Genomic DNA, 18,670 nt, shown 5'->3' with positions numbered 1-18,670 from the left:
GCGGGAGGACAGCGGGGCCGGGGGTCTCGCTCGGGGCCGGGAGCGCCGCCGCCCGCGCACGTTCAAACCCAACCGCCGCCGCGGCGCAGCCAATCAGGAGGCGGCGCGGGGTGATGACGTCAAGCAGAAGGGGCGGGCGCCTTCCGCGGCGGCGGCTATGCTTGCGTGATGACGTCACTTCTGGCGGCGGCGCGCGTCGGTGACGTCGCAAAGGAGCGACGCCGAACCGCCATGGAGGCGGTGGCGGCGGCGCTGCGGGAGTGGCTGGCGGCGGCGGCGCGGAGGGACGCGGCCTGGCGGGCGGCGCTGGCGGCTTGGGAGCCGCTGCTGCGCTCGCTGGCCGGGCTGGCGGCGCAGATGCGGGCGGCGCGGCGGGTGGCGTGGGGCTCGCGGCCGCTCGGCGCCCACCCCGGCCTGCGGGAGCGGCTGTGGCGGAAGCAGCGCGGCGCGGCCGAGGCGCTGCTCGAGGAGCTGGCCGGGCGCCGGTGAGGCGGCGGGGAGGGGGGACCGGGGCTGCTCCTCCAGGGCGCGTGAGGGGGCGCCGGGTCTCGGCTGAGCGCCCCCGCTGTGCCGCGCAGGGCCGAGCTGAGGGCCGTGCGGGACGCGGCGGGTGCCGGTGTGGCCGCGGTGCTGCGGGTGTACGAGGAGCGGGCGGCGGAGCTGGGCCTAGAGGCGGCCCTGAGGCGCGGACCGCGCTGCCCCTCGCTGGTCGACACCCTGGAGGGGCTGCAGGACGTGGAGCGCTATTACCGGCACCTGTATCCTTCCACGGATGAGCTCCCGGGCAGCGCGGGTTGGGCACTTCTTCCTTACCGACCTTAACTGGGTGTGAAGGTACCTGGAGAGCAAGTTTCTGTTGCTCCGCATCAGCTGCGATCGCCTGGCAGATATGGAAGCCCTCCCACAGGCCTGGGAGAGAATTCTTGAGCACTACAAGGAAGACACCGTTCCAGGTAGGAACCACGTGCCGGCTCCCCACTGACATCCCAGTCCTAAGGGCAGCGCACAGGCCAAGCCTCCCTCGTTGGGCCACTCTCAGCAGTGGTTGGTGACCTTGCTCAGTTTGCAATTGGTCTTAATGACCTGCTGTGACGTCTGGTGAACGATTCTAGTCATAAATCCTCACCATCACACTCTGGGAAAGCTGGAAGCCGTGTCCTTCCTCATGGTGATGAGGACCCTAGTGATTCCTTTCGCTTAGCCTGCGAAGTTGGCTTTACTTATGTGTTTCTTCATTGCTTTTAGAAGCAAGTGGAAGTGTTGTGGATGTGGAATACAGATAAAATGCTTTAACCTAAGGCAGGTGTCATTTTCTTTCTGATTCAGATGTGCTCCTGAAGATCTCCCTGTTTGTGGAGAACTATCGAGAGCTGTGCTGCTCACCAGGCTCCTGAGGGAGAGCGAGGGGGCCTGACGCTGACCAGTTTCTCCTGGCATGTTCTGAGGTGGCCACAAAGAGGAGGAGGAGGAGATGAGGAAGTTTTATGGCTGCTTTTCGGAAGCTGAGTAGGTTGGATTCTTGGCCTTAGCAGGAAAGGCTTGGACTGTTTCATTTTCAAGTGGAAACGGACTTGGTGTCTGAAGAAGAGGCTGAGCCAGATGAGCCACAAAGATAGAAGGGAGTCATCTTCCACCATGAAAGTCATTATTTTGTCTGCTATAGACATTTTGTGTGTGGAAAAAAATGCTGAGTCTTACTCACTTGAGGTGTGCTGCAAAGAAATGAGCCTACCGCAAGGTCCAACAGGCTGGCACCGTGTCAGAAAGGTGTTTGGGTACCATTCTTATGAGTAAATAAAAGATGTCAAATAGGACTTAAGAGCAGTTTGCACCTCTGAGCAATGTGTTTGCTTTCATCCCGTGTGTGTGTTGAAGAGAAAGGAGCAAATTTGACTTGGAAAATGTAATTATGGAGGTGCATGGACATCTGAGCACTTCTCAGATATCTCTGCTGGGGGAGGTTAAATAACAGCCTCAAAGCTTCCTGCTCTGTGGCAGCAGCGACTGCTGATGGTGTTTTTGGCTGTGACACGAATCCTCTGTCATGTTCCTGGGAAGTGATGGGATGCCTGTCTCTAAGTAACACAATGAGTAAGAACTGTAGCCTCTCAAAGAAGGCCATAGGGTCATTTGGTTGGAAAAGACCTTTGAGGTGATCGAGTCCAACTGTACCTGTCCGCTACTAAATCGTATCTCTGAGCTAATAAAGGCTTGTGGTTGGGCAAGTGGCAAACCTGTTGGTGTTCCCTGTTTTCCTGGCAAAGCAGGTCTCGGATCTGGGGCGTCCCTTGACCACCCGAGGGCACTGCTCAACCTGTGGAGAGCAGTGAGGCCTGGAGGCTGCAGGCTGGGCTGCTGCTCTCCCCATAAGCCAACATGGGATGGTGCTTTAGATGCAGTTCTGAGTGCAAAGAGCAATAACATCGCCGTCTTGGCGGTGCTGTGGCTGGTGAACACCGTATTTACTAAGGGGAAACGTGGCGTTAAACCTAGGGAAGTGAGGCGAGTTCTGCTCCCAGAACAGGGGACCTGGGGGCTGGTGGGGAGCTCGGCAGGCTTGGCAACTTCCCTCTGCTGCTGAAAGTAGTTCTGTGTTGTGCTGCGTGCTCCAGGAGCACGGACTGGTGTGGTCCTGTCCTCCAGCCGGCTATGAGGGCTCTCGTGGCTGGAACAAGTGCCCTTTGCTCTATGTGTCCCCTGTAGACCCCGTGCGAGTGCAGCACAACCGTGTGCTGTGAGTCTCCATACGACCATTCAAAGCTTTTCGCTTGGCCGTCTCTTCTCCAGGGAAGTTAGGGGAATGGAGCCCTCCTGCTGCTTCAGCTCACAATAAAGCTGATGAAGGGAAGAGCCGGGTTTGGCACATCAGCCAGGAATGCAGTTTATTTAGCAAAGGGCTGTGCAGCAGACACTTCTGTATGCAAAGTGCTTCCCATCCTTCCTGAGTGGCTCTGTCTCACCATGACCTGTCACTGACTCATTTTGTCAGCGCTGCTGATGCTGTGGGTTGCATCACAGCTGCAGTTCAGCATTTATTTTCCTGTCCACAGCAGAGTGAGAGACTTCATCTAGTTTCTTTTTTCCAGAGCTTTGATTCCAGCCACAAATGCCTCCCAATACTAGAAATTCACCTCGCGTGTTTGGGTCAGTGAGCAGCACAGGTAAATTTTGTCAACCATCGCCTGCTGCTAGGGCTCTTCCCTTGGGATAGCACTGACTGCTCCTCCTAAGGATGCGTTGTGGGATGACACAGATTGCAGGAGGTTTATAGGCAGTTCCTGTCTCTCTGGCAGCTGACTGCTGGTGTCTGCAGAGGCTGCCAGTCTGAAATCCACCTGACAATGGAAATTGGGTGTTGTGAGACAGCAGAGAGCGAAGGTAACAGCAGGATTGTTCATCTATCTCCTCGTTTTGAACCTGTGGCTGATGGGCAGACTTGCTGCTTGTGGTAGGAGCGTGCACACCACTGGCTGTCACCTCGACGAGTGACCTGCACGGCCCTGGTGTTGGGATGGGGGTGAGGAATAGAGAGCAGAAGTAGAACCTCGTGTTCATCACAAAGGGCTTGGTTGGCATGCAGCTGGAGCACTGGAGGATGAATCCTGTGGTGTCACCCCTGCTCAGGCCTTGAGGCATCGTCATACAAAAGTGAATTGTGGTGGTTGTGAGCGCAGAACTGTTTACATGTGCACACGCTGTACAGCCCTTCAACACCCCTCTTCTCTGGCATCTGTCTTAAGTGCAGCTGCATAAAGAACAAATGGATTTAAATTCTGGAAGATCTTCAGAACGGTTTGGTTATGGCCCTTCTGCTTCTCCAGATGTTTGTCCCTCTGATGTCTGTCTTTGGGCTACCAGCACCCCTGCTACGAGTGCTGAGAGAGCTTTCTGAAACAACAGCGGCTGCAACCTGCCTCTGTCTCAGCCTGTGGTGGGGTGAAGGAGGTGCGCAGTGAGGTTTTGCTGTGAGTAATGACTCTGCTGTTGTGGGCTGATGGATCGTGTCATCGGCTGCGTTTGTCTGCAGCGTTCTCGAAAGGCACGGTGGAACCTCCACACCAGAGCACTCTCATGGGGTACAACTGCAGCTCTGTTCCAGTTCAAGATCTGGATGTTCCAGCTCAGGACGGCTGCCAGGGGCCCCAGTTGCTAACAAGAATATGGTTCCTTGTGTGTGTGAGACTCCCTTCAGTGAGCATTCACTGGAGAATCTGTGAGCTCCATGGTTCCCACCATGAGGACAGCCAGGGTGGGTGTTCAGTCTTGAAGGGTTTAATTTAGGAGAACCCAAGTGGGAAGGCTGCTTTCCATGCCTGAGCTTTCCAAGACCAAGCTGTGACATGGCTCACCATTCGCAAACTGTGCCATCAGTGAAGGATGTCAGCATCTGTGTGAGTACAGGAATAAGTGGGAGGTGAGTAAAGAAGCAGCAGCATCCCCTGGGTGGGCAGAGGGTTCCTCTCTAGCTTACTCACGAGGCTGGTGAGTAAGGGCAGTCGTGTCAAGGGCTCTGAGACCAACTGGCAAAATATACTTAACCATAAAAATAATTCTGAGTGCCTTTAATTTTAGAGCAGAGCTCTTGAAGTGTTCTTGCATGGAGATCTGTCTCTCAGGAATGCAATAAAACAGAGTTAGCAGCTGGAGTTACCTTGTTAAAGTAACATTTTTCAGGAAACACAAAGCTTGTGCTTTGATTTTCAGCTTTGCCTCCTGTTAACTTAATTTGAAAATAGTTATTCTTCACTTACAGGGAAAGCGCAGACTGAAATCAGTTGCTAAATCTGAATAGCCGTGAACATTTATGGAGCTCATCTGACTTCTATCTGGTTAGTTTGTGTTCTCATGTTGGGTGAGAGTTCACTTCTGATGCTGCAGTGTCTGTGCAGTTCTGCTTCAGAAACGAGGACCTGCTGTGGGTAGCCCCAGGCTTTTAACAGAAACCCAAAAAGCTTCGCTTGAGCCTAAGCTCATAGATTTCAAACAGATTTAAAAACTGAATCTGCTACAAGGGTCCCTAGTTAGGAAAAAGACAAAAGATTTGGCACCTGAATTTAAGCGTAAAGTCAGTTGGAGGCAGAAATACGTGATTAAAAGCTTTGTGAGTCATTTCATAAAGCAAGCATGGGTTTCACATGCTCCTGGGGGGTTTCATGCTTATTCTTTGAGACTTCTGTCTTGGTCTGGAGCAGAACTCCTTTGTGCTTCTGCAGGGCCCGGGAGGCTGTGGGAGCGCTTATCCGCTCTCTGTTCAACCATCTACGCTAAGTGGCTGTGCAGCTCTGCTCCTAGTGCTTGGCTGTTTGCGCTTTGGTGTTTCTCTAGTGCTCTTCATCACTGCATTTGCCCTGTTGAGTTGTTGGGGAGCTCCAAAGGGAGCAAAGCCTGCTAATCATACAGATTGTGGGGACACATCTAGCCTGGAGAAGAGGAGTCTGGGGGGAGACCTCATTGCTCTCTCCAACTACCTGAAAGGAGGTTGTGGAGAGGAGGGAGCTGGGCTCTTCTCCCAAGTGACAGGGGACAGGACGAGAGGGAATGGCCTCAAGCTCCACCAGGGGAGGGTCAGGCTGAACATTAGGAAAACATTTTTCATGGAAAGGGTCATTGGTCTGTGTCAGAGGCTGCCCAGGGAGGGGGTTGAGTCACCTTCCCTGGAGGGGTTTAAGGGACGGGTGGATGAGGTGCTGAGGGACATGGGTTAGTGATTGATGGGAATGGTTGGACTTGATCCAGTGGGTCTCTTCCAACCTGGTGATTCTATGATTCTATGATCTAGCCGAGGAGTGGGATGTGCTTTCATAGAATCATAGAATCACCAGGTTGGAAGAGACACACTGGATCATCAAGTCCCTCAGTGCCCAGGAGACCTTCCAGGCCTGCCGGGTCTGCACTTCTCGCTCCTGCAGAACACAAGCTGTTCTCATCGCTTGCCTTATCTGCCAGTCCTGTGTAGGTTTGATTTCAATCCTCCCTTCCTGCTTTTCCCCTCAGGCCTCTCACTCCCCCTCCCTCCTTCTGTGGATACAAATCCACAGTAGGTGTCTCTTGAACTTGCCTGAACTCCTTGTCCCAAGCACCTTCCTGACTAATCCTTTCCAGATGTCCAGGAACTTTTAAGTTTAGCCATTCTGCTCAAGTTCCTCATTCATTCTCTGGTGGAGAAAACAAATTTCCTAATATTATATCAAAAATAAGACCAGTCATGGCCTTCTGAGGAGTGGTTGCAATCTCAAAATGCAGCGAAGCACCACTGCAGCCTTTTACCCCTAAACTGAGCACAACACACACAGCACAGGAGTTTTATTTTGCATCGCAGGCTGTGCTTGATGGTTGACTATGAAGTTTTGGAAGCACTCAGGACTGCACTTGCACCCAGCCAAGTAACAGAGGTATTGGCCTGCAATGTCCCAGCTACAGCAGCGTGGAGAAATTAGGAGAACTAGCCAATGTTCCTCCGACGGTGACCCAACAGCGGAAAGCAAGTTTTCCTGCCCATCCTCTTATCTAGTTTCCAGCATAACTTTGGTTTTGGAGAGATGAGTGTTGCTTCAGGCAGGGGAGGTGGTCAGCGGCTTCATCTTCTCACTATCTCCAGGTGACTTCCGCGTCCTCTCTTGGCTGCTGAGTACGTCAAACCTCATGGTTTCTCTGTCCATAAAGGCTGCGCTCAGCACGGGCCTCTGGGGAAAAGGAATGTCTGCATCCCAAAGTCTGGTAGGATCATGAGATTTTTTATGACTGGAAGCAATGCCTGAGCCAAGCCTGGAGACTGCTTCTCCAACACAGCCTCTTGGAAGTCACATCCTGCGGTTCTCCATGCGCATCCAGTGGCTTTTCATGCCACTCCATGCGCAGTGAGGCTTGTGGTGGTTTTGGGGCTGTTCAGTGGGACTTGGGAAGTTCCTGTCTTTCTCCTTCCACTTCCCCTTGCGTTGGGATTCACCTTGGCACATTAGATGTTGAGAGCAAAATGCTCGGGCTCCTCCATCCCCTCACCTACCACAGCAGCCTGATGAGGGATGACTCCCTGTTCCTTTTTCTCTGCAGTCCAGACCATCTCTAGGCCACCTGGGGAAGGCAGAATGAAGAACATCAAACCGGTAACTCTCCTAACCATTCTGCTATGCGAGGAATGAATCCAAGAGCCTTTGCACACTATTAATCTTTTCCAGTTCCTAAGAAACCAAATGATCTCCTCCAGCTCCCATAAATTCAACCTCTCTCTCCCACATCCCCCCCCAGTGTTTGAACTGCTCGCCAAGAGCTTTATTAAAAACTACAAGATGCAGTTTTGTTTCTAACTGAATCCCAAACAACTGCGTTAGGTGGAGAAGAAACATTTGGTGCAGTCAGCTTTAGAGCATTTTTGTGTGGAGTCCATAGCCACTTGTCAGCCAGAGACCAGATTCCACTCTGCACTGAGCGTAATGGGACCTCTTTCCTCCCGAGGTTAGGAGATGAACTCAAGCTGGTTTTGTTTCCAAGAGCACCTGGCAGTGACTGCTGGGAGTAACCCATATGGCACAGCAGAAGGGCTGGTGCCCCTGGGACAGCAGCGAGCTCCAGTAACGCCTCACCCTCCCCTGGCTCTGCGTGACCTGGCCTGCTGCTGCGCTCCACAGCGCTGCTGCTCCTCGCAACGTGCCTTCAGCCTGGGGAACAAGCTGTGCTGTGCAGCTGCCAGGTCTGGACAGCTTTCCTGCCATCCGTCTTTCCTTCCCTTGCTGGGGAGGTTTCTGGAGATGCCGCAGCCCCTGCCGCCTTTCCGCTTGGCACCATCCTGGCCAGTGGCACCTCTGTGGGACGTATGGAGCCACAGGGGATTGTCCTCAGCTTCTGATGTGAGCAGAGAGGCTGCAGCTGGTGCTAGGAGGTAGCGCCCCGTGGCAGGGGTGGGCGTGCTGGGATGGCCAGGGCGAGGATGGCGAAGTCCCATGGAGGGTGGCTGTGTGCAGCAGCGCTGGCAAGGCGCTCCCCGCCAGCTGCCGTGCGTCACCACCATTCCTTGGCATGGGAGCACTGTGTCACAGCTTTCTCTCTTTCATTTCCTAATGTTCCCTCAGTCTGAAACCCATCAACCAGTGCTGAGGAAAAACATTTGCGGAGGAAGCCAAAGTAGAAGTAAGCAAAGCTGTTCCTTTGGCTGAATTCCTCCAGCTCGTCTCCTGCTACTTCATTTGAACGAGAAGAGCCTGTTCCAGCCTCGTGCACCTGAGCTGTGGCAAAGGACAGCAGTGACAGCAGCCTGATTTTTTGCTTGCACTGACAGAGAACGTCACATCCCTCTTTTGGAGATTAAAGGGCGATTCTGCCTACTTGAAAGCTGGGGAGGGGCTCTTGATCAGGGAGGGCAGGGATAGGATGACGGGGAAGAGTTGTCAGCTGAAAGAGGGGAGATTTATGTGGGATCTTGGGAAGAAATATTTGCTACAAGGGTGGGGAGGTCCTGGAACAGGTTGCCCTAAGAAGTCAGGGCTGCCCCATCCCTGGAGGGGTTCAAGGCCAGGTTGGATGGGGCTTGGAGCCCCTGATCCAGTGGGAGGTGTCCCTGCCTATGGCAGGGGATGGAACTGGGTGGGCTTTGAGGTCCCTTCCAACCCAAATCATTCTATGATTCTAAGAAATCCTATGATTTTCATTGATTCAGGTGTCTGATAAATAAAACACCACCATTCAGTTTCCTTCTTTACATGTTACCCTCAAAAGTGAGATCCACCATCTCCCTCTCCTCTTGGAGAAACTGAAATGACTTTAAACAGAGCTGATCTTGGGAGCAAAATAGAAAATCAGGGGCTGGTCCACTAGGAGTTTGTAAAGGAAATGCCTGCTGGAATGCTGAAATCAGTATCCTGAGTCGTCCAGGCTGGTTCTATATTCAGAGCTTTCCTCTCAAGGAATTTCTGTTGCCCAAAGCAAGGAAGAACTTGCCTGGTGTGGCTTTGCTGAGGAGAACTCAGTTTCATGATATGGTTTTGGTACCTCTCTGCTCAAACCCTGGGAAAGAAGGACAGAGCAGGTTGTGCAAGGAGGAAGATGGGGCTGTGGAGGGCGGCTTGCACAAGGAATGCTTTTAAACTTCATAAATCTGCCCATGAGTCAGATGTCAGGAGCAGAGGAGGGGAGAAGTAAGGGCTGGAAAAGTCCAGATAGTTGTGCAAAGCCATCTGAAGCAATTCTGGAACCGGGGAGCCTGCGGCTGCTCTGTCTGGAGCAGGGGGCTGGGAGGGCATCTGAGCCAGAACTGTTCTGCTAATGAGGAAGCTGCAAACGAGCTGCCATTTGTGTTAGTCACATCTTGGGGGGAGTCAGGGCTTCAGGTGGATCGAGGCCCCGGGAGCAGAGGGGTTAGGGCAACGGTTCCCGTGCTGCATCACGATGGCAGCTGGGGTCCTGCATCTCCAGGGAGCCAGCGACGTGGAATAATCCAGACCAGCTTTTGCTGGACATGACTCCCCCAGACTCTAAAAGGCTTTTTTTTTTTTGGTCAAGTTTAATAAGATTAGTCTGTAAGCTCTGGAGATGTCAGCTTGCTGGCAGGTCTGCGTTCAGTAGTTCCTCGCGTGCCAGGGAACGCTGTTGCTCATTCCATTGGCCTCGACTTCGCTGGATCAGGCTGTTGCTTTGCTTCTCAATTAGCCGCATCTGCACAGCAGTAACGAGCTGGAGATGAGAAAGCCTGGAGAGGGGTGCAGAAAAGTTCACCCGTGTGGAAGGGAGCTCCCTGTGCTCCTCAGCCTGGGAACGCCACGGCTCAGCACCCAGTTCCCAGTAGGAGCCTCGCTGGAGTCCAGCTCCCAGTATCGCTGCAGCAGTGACACTGCACAGCTTGTTCCTTCGCTGGGGAGTCTGTGTTCTCCAAAGTGCCAGTTTGGGTCTGTGCTGACATTATTGAAGCTACTGGTAATAAAACATGTCACTACAGGGGCCAGGGCCACATCTGATCCTGTGAAGGGAAAGCAAAACATAAACAACCCCCCTAAAACCCGAAACGCTGAAACCACATTCATGATATTGGCTGGATTTCCAGGGATGTGGAGCACTCGGTTCCTGCTGCCCAGTCCTGTCAGGAAGCACTTCCCAGACCTGCCGTGTTGGCTCTGCGGGAGGAACAAGTGGCACAGAGGAGTCCCAGCTCCCCGGTGCCACGTCATCCTACAAGTGTTGAACGCTTCCAGTGCAACGAGTGACAAATAAATGCTGGCGATGCTTCTGCCACCCCATCAGGGATTAGTACATGGTGGAGCAATTTGTATGGGAATGAAACTTGGAAGAGAGGGCAATGCTGAGGGAATCCGGTATTATTTATTATTGCAACGGAATAGCAGCAGCCTCCAAGCTTGTATAACTCTGGAACATGACTATTATTAGAATGGAAACTTAGCAAGCAATTAGCTAATTGCAATTCACATTGTCTGTTGGCAATTATAAGGAGAACAGTTACAAACTCCCAACAGATGGAACTCAAATGGGTCAATCTCTCTTTTTTCCACCCCTAAAGGGCATTTGCCATGAACTCAACTGCAGGTTCTGACCAGGGGTTCGTGGAAGAAGCCAGTCCTAGGAGCAAACACGTTGAAGGGGTCCCTGCAGAGAGTTTTCCCCAGCCAAGAGGATGCTGAGAACCTCCGTGCACCTCTGCTCACCAGCAGCAGACCTGCCGTGTGCTCACAGGTGGTGACGTGCTGGAGCTCTCCTTTCCCAACTATCCCAAATAGGACATCTTCTTCTTCTCCAAGTAACAAGAGACAGAATGAGAGGAAATGGCCTCAAGCTGCTCCAGGGGAGTTTTAGATTGGACGCTAGGAAAAAATTTCTTCACAGAAAGAGTTCTCGGGTACTGGAAGAGGCAGTGGTTGAGTCACCATCCCTGGAGGGATTTAAAAGAAGCCTAGACGAGGTATTCAAGGATGTGGTTTAGTAGTGGACAGGTATGGTTGTACTCACTGAACTCAAAGATCTTTTCCCACCAAGTAATTCTATCTTGATGCTGTAAACAGATGTCTCTGAAATGGCTGAGGAATCATCATCTTTACACATCTCAGATCCCTTATGGATGAGAACAGACAGATTTGGCCTTAATAAAAGCATCCTGAGGCAAACATTCAGCTAAAGAACCTCAGCTCTATAGTCAGACTTGCTTCGGCCGTGGGAGGAGCTTTGCTCCTTATCTCCTCCGACTGTTGGTGATGCCATTGACTCAGACAAAAGAAGAACATCCCTGTTTGAGGTCAAGCTGACACTGATACAGAGACAGCTGTGGGGTCTGAAAAAGATTAAACCCAGCTATATGAATATCATAAATAGTAATGCAAACCCCACTGCACACCTTAGGCTGATATTAAACAGAGGATGAGTTGGTATTCATCTTTGAGTGAGTGCATTATAATGAAATGGAAACATCAGGTTTTACTTATAAAGCCCAGGTTTCCCATAGGAGGCAGTTTATGGAGTGACCATTTATTAAAGACAAATGCTATCATCTGAAACATATCTCACGGAGAGCAGGGGACTGGCTGATGCAGAGGACCTGTAACTGGAGATGGAGCTTTGCATTTACAAGCCATTGATTTAAACAGGCTCCGCATGTACGGGAACGTGCGATGATAGCTGCCGGGTGCCCTTGTGACCACCGAGAGCCCCAGCCCGAGCCTCCCACGGTGAACGCGGAGCCGCAAGGTGCCGAGCGCTGTGACCCAGGCCAAACGTGCTTAACTTTAATGTACATTTAGCAGCAGGCAGAAAGATAATCCAGTTATCTCGAGTCAGAGCAGTCATGTGCTTGAAGCAAGCAGGAGTTGGATGGGGGCACTGGCCCCGGGGTGCTGAGCTCCGCTCTCTGCTCTGCAAATCCCCAGAAATGAGAGCTGGCTGCTGCAGAGCATCTGCCAGGGTTGGAGAGGAGCTTGTCCGAGGAAGAACAGAGAGAGAGGATTCCTGGCTTTGTCTGTGGGTCGAGGGACCTCCTCTTGGGTCCTCGAGGCGCTGGGGTCTCTGATTTGAAGTCCTCACTCAAGAAGGGATCTACTTTTCGAAGGGGAGATCCTGTTCCTTCGAGGACCCATTAGTCACCAGCTTGATTTTTCTTTCGTGTCATGAGTTAGTGATGTTGAGCTTCAGGGCAAAAGTTAAATGTGAACAACTGCTGTTAAAGTCCCATCTGCAGGTAATTTCGCTGTTCACCGGGCAAGAAACACTGCTCAGTCCACTGATTGAAAAAGTATATGCTGCTTTTCTGACATCTCTCTGCATAGACCCTGGCACTCTGACAAGCTGGTGCAGTTTGTTCTTTATTTCTGAAATCTGAGGTCTAGGACGAGAATGTCCTTCATAGACAGTAGCAGGTAAAATTTTGCTTTCTAGAAGCATAAATTCCCTTTGTTGCATGTAGGAGAACTTTCTGGCTCAATGCAGTATGACATTTGCAACCATTTAATTTGAATAAATTCCATTTTTATGCTCCATCCGGCTTTTAGTGTCTCAGCCAAACCATTTGTGAGGGACAGAATGTAAATCCTGCCTGTGTTTCCCCTCCTGTGCTATCATCACGGAGCTGTCGTGCTAACGCCGCTATTCCTTTTGCTTTCAGAGCTCCCAAGGGTCAGCAGTTCAGCTCCCGAGGACCTTGATGAAACCACGGATTCCTTTTTGGGTGGAAAGGAGCTCTGGAGCAGGAGGGGTTTGGGATCTCTTGCTGTTCCCTGTGCTGGGTGGGGAGGCAGATGCTGCTGAATTGCACGGCTGGGGACTATGAAGGAAGAAATACGGCTTGGAGCAGGTGAGGTTGCTGTTTTTGGCAAAGGTGCACAAGGAGGGACATCCCGGAGCAGGGAGAGCCTGGAACAGGGACAGCCTGGAGCAGGGCAGGGACAGCCTGCAGCAGGGACAACCCTGGAGCAGGGACAGACCTCAGTACAAACAGCCTGGAGCAGGGACAGCCTGCAGCAGGGACAACCCTCACTGCAAACAGAAGGGACATCCCAGAGCAGGGATGATCTCAGCCACAGAAGCAGCCCTGGGAGAAATGGAGGAAGATTTTCTAGGAGGAAACACCCACCAGGAATGTCTAATCCCTGCCAGCCCTGGGCAGGCAGCTATGCCAGCAGCAGGGTGAAGGAGGTTGTGGAGAGGAGGGAGCTGGGCTCTTCTCCCAAGGGACAGGGGACAGGACGAGAGGGAATGGCCTCAAGCTCCGCCAGGGGAGAGTCAGGCTGGACATTAGGAAAAATTTTTTCATGGAAAGGGTCATTGGGCAGTGGCAGAGGCTGCCCAGGGAGGGGGTTGAGTCCCCTTCCCTGGAGGGGTTTAAGGGACGGGTGGATGAGGTGCTGAGGGACATGGGTTAGTGATTGATGGGAATGGTTGGACTCAATGATCTGGTGGGTCTCTTCCAACCTGGTGATTCTATGATTCTGTGATTCCTATATGTCTGTCTTTGGTATGGATGTGCCATTGGGTGCAGTTGGCAAGGGCTGGTGGGTGTCTGGTGCAGCTGGATGGCTAATTTAGACACCCAGTTTTGGTCAGCCTAGAAAAATGATCATTTTTTCATTGACCAAAACAGGTGTTGAACACCTGTGCCTGGGAGGGCAGCTCTGAGGGGTTCCCTGGCTCCATCAGCGGGAGAGGAGAATGGATCCCCAGGGAGCGAGGAGAGGCCGGCAGGGAAGGCAGGGAGGTCATTTGCCTTAGTCATTGGCCTTGGACAGTTCTTAGGTCTCCTATGAGGGTTTCAGGAGACTTGAGTCCTCCCACTGGATCAGGGGCTCCAAGCCCCATCCAACCTGGCCTTGAACCCCTCCAGGGATGGGGCAGCCACGGCTTCCCTGGGCAACCTGACCCAGGGTCTCACCACTCTCATAGTGAAGAAATTCTTCTTATATCTACTCTAAATCTGCCCCTCTCCAGTTTATCCCCATTGCTCCTCGTCCTATCACTCCAAGCCTTTGTAAACAGTCCCTCCCCAACATCATTAACTTGTTCCTGGGAAGGGGGGTGGAACAGCAACAACCCCCAAAAGGTAAATTGTAATTGCATCTATCAAGGGATCTCCTGGCTGCTTTATCCTCACAGCTCCACATCTGGCAGGGAGAGCAAGAGGGCAAGGGAAATGCATTGCCTGCCTGCCTATATCGCTCAGACAGGCTGGTGACAGCTCAGTAATGTAAATGATGCACATTAAGCCCTAAATAAAGCGCGAGGAACGTGTTTGGGATCAGTAAATCCGTCCTGACAAAAAGAAGCAAAGAAACTAAATCCCTTTTCCCCAAACAGACTGGTGAGTCTGTGGACTAAATGGAATCTAGTCCCACTGAAAAATGGCTCCACAAGATTTATGGTTGCGGTCTCCCTGCTCTCATCAGCGGGGATGCAGGCGAGCATGTACCAGGCAAGAGGGACAGGAGCCTTTGGGGAGCACAAGGCTGGGCTGGGGAGTGGGGTGCATGGTCCCCTCCTTGAAACGCTCAGGTTTCATCGAACCCCCTTTGTCTGGACACATTTCCAGCCAAGCTCATTGCATTTCCCGTTACTCTGCCCCATTTATCATCCCCAAAGAGTGGCTGCAGCCAAATGTCCCCTGGATTTTCAGCAGACTCATGAGCCTTTCGTCTCTGCTGAAGTGGTAGAATTAAGATAAGCCCAGGGGCTCTGAAACACGCCTGCCTCTGAATAAACAAAGTGGGCGTGATGAGTTACAGACTGTGTCACCAAGAATCAACCAGCTGAGGCAAAGGAAACTGTCCTTTTTTTTTGTTATAGAATCATGGAATGGTTTGGGTTGGAAAGGACCTCAAAGCCCAACCAGTTCCACCCCTGCCATGGGCAGGGACACCTCCCGCTGGATCAGGGGCTCCAAGCCCCATCCAACCTGGCCTTGAACACCTCCAGGGACGGGGCAACCACCACAGTTTGTGCTGTTGCCCTCAGAGGTCACCGGGCAGGCTGGAGAGCCTGCTGGGCTGCTTCATCAGGGAGGACACTCACATCGTGACGTTTGGAGGCAATAATCAAAGGCAGAGTGGGCACATTGCAGGCTGCGGGGTGGGGACGAGCCCAGGGGATGTGTTTGCTGCTGCCTGGTTCTGGGAAGGCACAGCTCTGGGTCTGCTCCCAGGGAATAAGGACAGCCCTGTGCGTGCTTAATGCAAAACACGATCCAACCCAGCTTGCTTCAACTTTGCACTGTTAATTTCCCAGCAGGTTTCTGTGCCCTCTCCCTCTGCTAAACCACCTGCTCTGGCAGATTCATATTTTGCAGGGAAAGCTTTTCAAAGGAGAGAAGCACCTGGGCCAAGCCTGCAGGCAGCTGCTGTCTGGCAGCTCCGGGGAGCCCCAGCAGTTACCTTCCCATGTGTGAAGAGAAGCGCTGGCAATGGGAGGCTGAGCATCACAGCCCAGAGCAGCACATCCCTCCCTCCACTGAGCTCTTTAGATGCTTCCCTGGGACTGAAGAGCAAGCTCTCTGCTCCTGAAGACCTTTTGGGTGAGAAACCAGTAATGCTTCTAAGGCAGAAATGCCTGCAGAGGAGGTGCAGAGAGCTCTGCGTCCCCTGGCCAAGGTCTGTGCTGGCTGCAGCCTCCTGGCTCTGCCTGCTGGGCACACAGCACTGCACAGGGAGGTGCTTGAGCTTGCAATCCGCAGGGGACTGGAGGAGCCACATGTAAGGGTCCTTTCTGGACTTAGTTAAGACTGAGTTTCTAACCAGCCTGCTGTATATTCTGCCCTTTCATTTGAATGGGGGCCAAAAAGGTGGGATCCAGATTGCAGGCATTTTCCTAGCGCTTCTTTCTCTTTGGGGGCTGCTCTTCTTGGTCTTCGGGCTGCAGCAAGGTTACCTCACAATCCCTGGCCATGGGCTCCCTCCAGGTTCTGCTGTCTGGGGAGCTGTGGGTCAAGCAATTATTGTCCCAGGACACGGGGCCACGCTGCCAGTACGAGATGCGAGCTCAGAGTGCAGGAGGCTGCCAGGACACCTCACCAGATGCTCATTGTCTCTTTGTTCCTCCAAAAATAACAGAAAAAAATTCTCCCCTCACAATTCAGTGATGCCCAGGCAGAGATGACGTGAAATCTGTGAAAAGACTTATTTTATTACAATACAGGAATTCACAGAACCAGATGTTTAAACTTAGCCATCGCTTCTCCACACGAGCGCCCGCTGCCCCTGCTCAGTGAAGCTGTTTGCAAGGTTATTTACAATGCTTTAAACATGTTCGCTGCTGTTTGGGTCTCCAAAAGCTGCTTGGAATCAGGGCTGATGCCACAGTGAGTCTCATCTGTCCCTCTGTGCCACAGGACTGGGTGGGGAGGAGGTGGTGATGCCGGGGGCGGGGGGGTGATGAAAGGGGAGGGCAGTGTGGGGCCCCTTGGTCACCCCACCATGTCTGGCAGGAGGGGGATCCAGCCAGAAAATCATCCTGTTTTGTGGGAAGTATTTTATAAACCGTGTTTGCCAGGGAGGCATCCTCCCTCCTTGGTGGGAGAGGATGCAGTCAACGGTTCCCGCAAGAGCAACTTTTTGCCTCTGCTCAGCCACTGAAGCCCAGGGGTGTCTCTACTCCCTTTCTCTAGTCCCCAAAGAATCAAATCCTGCCTGGTTTTCTGGTTTTCTCCACTGTTTCTCACCCCGGCTCCTGCCACTGGGCTCAAAGAAGCCCAAGTCTCCAGCTGGAGATGTATCCGTGGTGGGAACAAAGCAGCCAGCAGCTGTTTTGCAACAGCCCGGGGATGGCCTTTCTGAAACCCATCAGCATCTCTTCGTCAACCCAAGTGCAGCCTTTCAGGGTCCTTAGGCTGGAACAGGGAAGCAAGGCTTACACGCATGTCCAGGCTCACAGCATTGTTTGTTTCCCCAGCATCCAGAATTTCATCTTTTCCACCTTCACGCTGCCAGCACAGTCCTTATCCGCTGCCCTGACACCTCCAGGGTTTATTTCAAGCTCAACCACGTTGCCTCCATATGTGCTGCTGCCACTGGTTGCTGGTTATTAAAAGGGGGTGCTGTTGTTGATCCTCCTTGTGTCCATTCAGGAGCTGGCAGTCCTTAAAAGCTCATTCATCTTAAGCAAGCCTCGTGGCAATTACAGCCCTCTTCCCGCAGGATCAGTTAAGTCCTTCTGTCCCATTAGCCCAAGGTGCACGGATCAGCAGTGCCGGCTGGTTCTAATTAAAGTGATGCAGAAAATCAAGCACATTCCCCACACAGCTCACAGGAGACATAGATGTGGCTACAGAAAAGGGGAAACCAGTATAGCTGCCCTGAGGCAGGAGAAGTGTTACTGAATCTCTGACCCTGCATGGAGCTGCTGGTTCCATGTCACCTTGCTGGGGAAGGATGTGGAAGGGATGGGAAACGCAGGAGTGATGGGAAAGGGAAAGAAGTGCTGGGGAGCCCTCTGCGATGATGCGAAGCGTCGGCACTGGGGAGAACCTGTCCCCAGCACACCTTGTAAAATGAACTTGGGGAATTATAAAACTGAGCATCACTTATAGCCCTCCCTGGATTTAAGAGCAATCATAGAATGGTTTGGGTTGGAAGGGACCTCAAAGCCCATCCTGTTCAAACACCTCTGCCGTGAGCAGGGACACCTCCTACTGAATCAGGTTGCTCCAAGACCCATCCAACCTGGCCTTGAACCCCTCCAGGGATGGGGCAGCCTCCCCTGCTCTGGGCAACCAGGGCCTCCCCACCCTCACAGCAAAACATTTCTGCTTAAGATCTCACCTCAATCTCCCCTCTTTCACCTGAAAACTGTCCCCCCTCATCCTGTCCCTGCATTCCCTGATCAAGAGCCCCTCCCCAGCTTTCCTGGAGCCCCTTTCAGCACTGGAATCTGCACTAAGTTCTCCCCGCAGCCTTCTCTTCTCCAGGCTGAACAACCCCAACTCTCTCAGCCTGTCCTTGTATGGTGCTCCAGCCCTTGGATCATCTCTGTGGCCTCCTTTGGACTCACTCTAACAGATCCACATCCTTCCTCTGCTGAGGACTCCAGAACTGGACAGAGTGCTCTAGGTGAGAGTCTGTTTTCCAACTGAGTCCATTTTCCAGCTCATGGAAGATTTAGGCTGTGAATGTGAAATACCAGGTAACTACCTGGGGAAGTGCGATGCTCACACCGGATCCCCCTGTTCCCAGCGCACAGGAGATGCTGCTCCCTCAGACATAGACATTGTTTAACCAAACAATCCAGCAAATCAAAAGCTCTGAATTAGTCCTGAGCACAAAAAAAAACCCAAAACCCAAACATGCAGATTTTAATGACCAGCAAGAAGTGAGCTGAAGGTTTGTGGCCCCTCACAGCAGACCATTTGCAAATCTTTCCCCTCTGGAGGTTTCCCCAGGTCTGTAAGTCACAGCACATGCTACAAAAATATATTTTTTTTTTATGCCAGATGAAGTCTGGAGTGAAACACAGAAACGTACAAAGCAATCTCAGTTGACCATCTGGCTCGAACGTTCCCAGCGCTCACAGCCATTTATCTCTGTCCAAAAGTGTGCTTTAAAGATGCAACAGGAATCTTCCTTTGTAGAGAGAATTTGTGATGTATGTTTGCCCTTCCAACACGTTAACCTGAACGCCAAAGCCTGTGGGTAAGTAGGTAAACATCAGAGGACAACCTAACTCGCTTTTATACCTGAAATGAATCTCGATTTTGAAGGCAGAAATG

General features: G+C 52.3%; 1 protein-coding gene across 1 annotated transcript; it reads left to right on the top strand.

The window, feature by feature from the left end:
- The first annotated feature begins 225 nt into the window (after positions 1-225).
- On the top strand, positions 226-1,824 carry AIRIM (AFG2 interacting ribosome maturation factor). The gene is made up of 4 exons (XM_069875398.1): positions 226-485; positions 579-758; positions 835-953; positions 1,327-1,824. Exons 1-4 carry the CDS (start codon positions 232-234, stop codon positions 1,392-1,394), a joined length of 621 nt encoding a protein of 206 aa, XP_069731499.1. The 5' UTR covers positions 226-231; the 3' UTR covers positions 1,395-1,824.
- Positions 1,825-18,670: the final 16,846 nt, after the last annotated feature.

Source organism: Phaenicophaeus curvirostris, chromosome 23 (genome assembly GCF_032191515.1).
Source record: "Phaenicophaeus curvirostris isolate KB17595 chromosome 23, BPBGC_Pcur_1.0, whole genome shotgun sequence".
Lineage (NCBI taxonomy): Eukaryota > Metazoa > Chordata > Aves > Cuculiformes > Cuculidae > Phaenicophaeus > Phaenicophaeus curvirostris.
The sequence above is the reverse complement of the archived record's forward strand: the minus strand, read 5'-3'. Positions and strand labels throughout refer to the sequence as shown.

Bases quoted from the DNA above. Each gene is read 5' to 3' on its own strand.
- AIRIM (XM_069875398.1), top strand. From the start codon at position 232: ATGGAGGCGGTGGCGGCGGCGCTGCGGGAGTGGCTGGCGGCGGCGGCG. The intron at 759-834 runs GTATCCTTCCAC...CTGGGTGTGAAG, and splicing joins GAGCGCTATTACCGGCACCT to GTACCTGGAGAGCAAGTTTC. The intron at 954-1,326 runs GTAGGAACCACG...TTTCTGATTCAG, and splicing joins CAAGGAAGACACCGTTCCAG to ATGTGCTCCTGAAGATCTCC.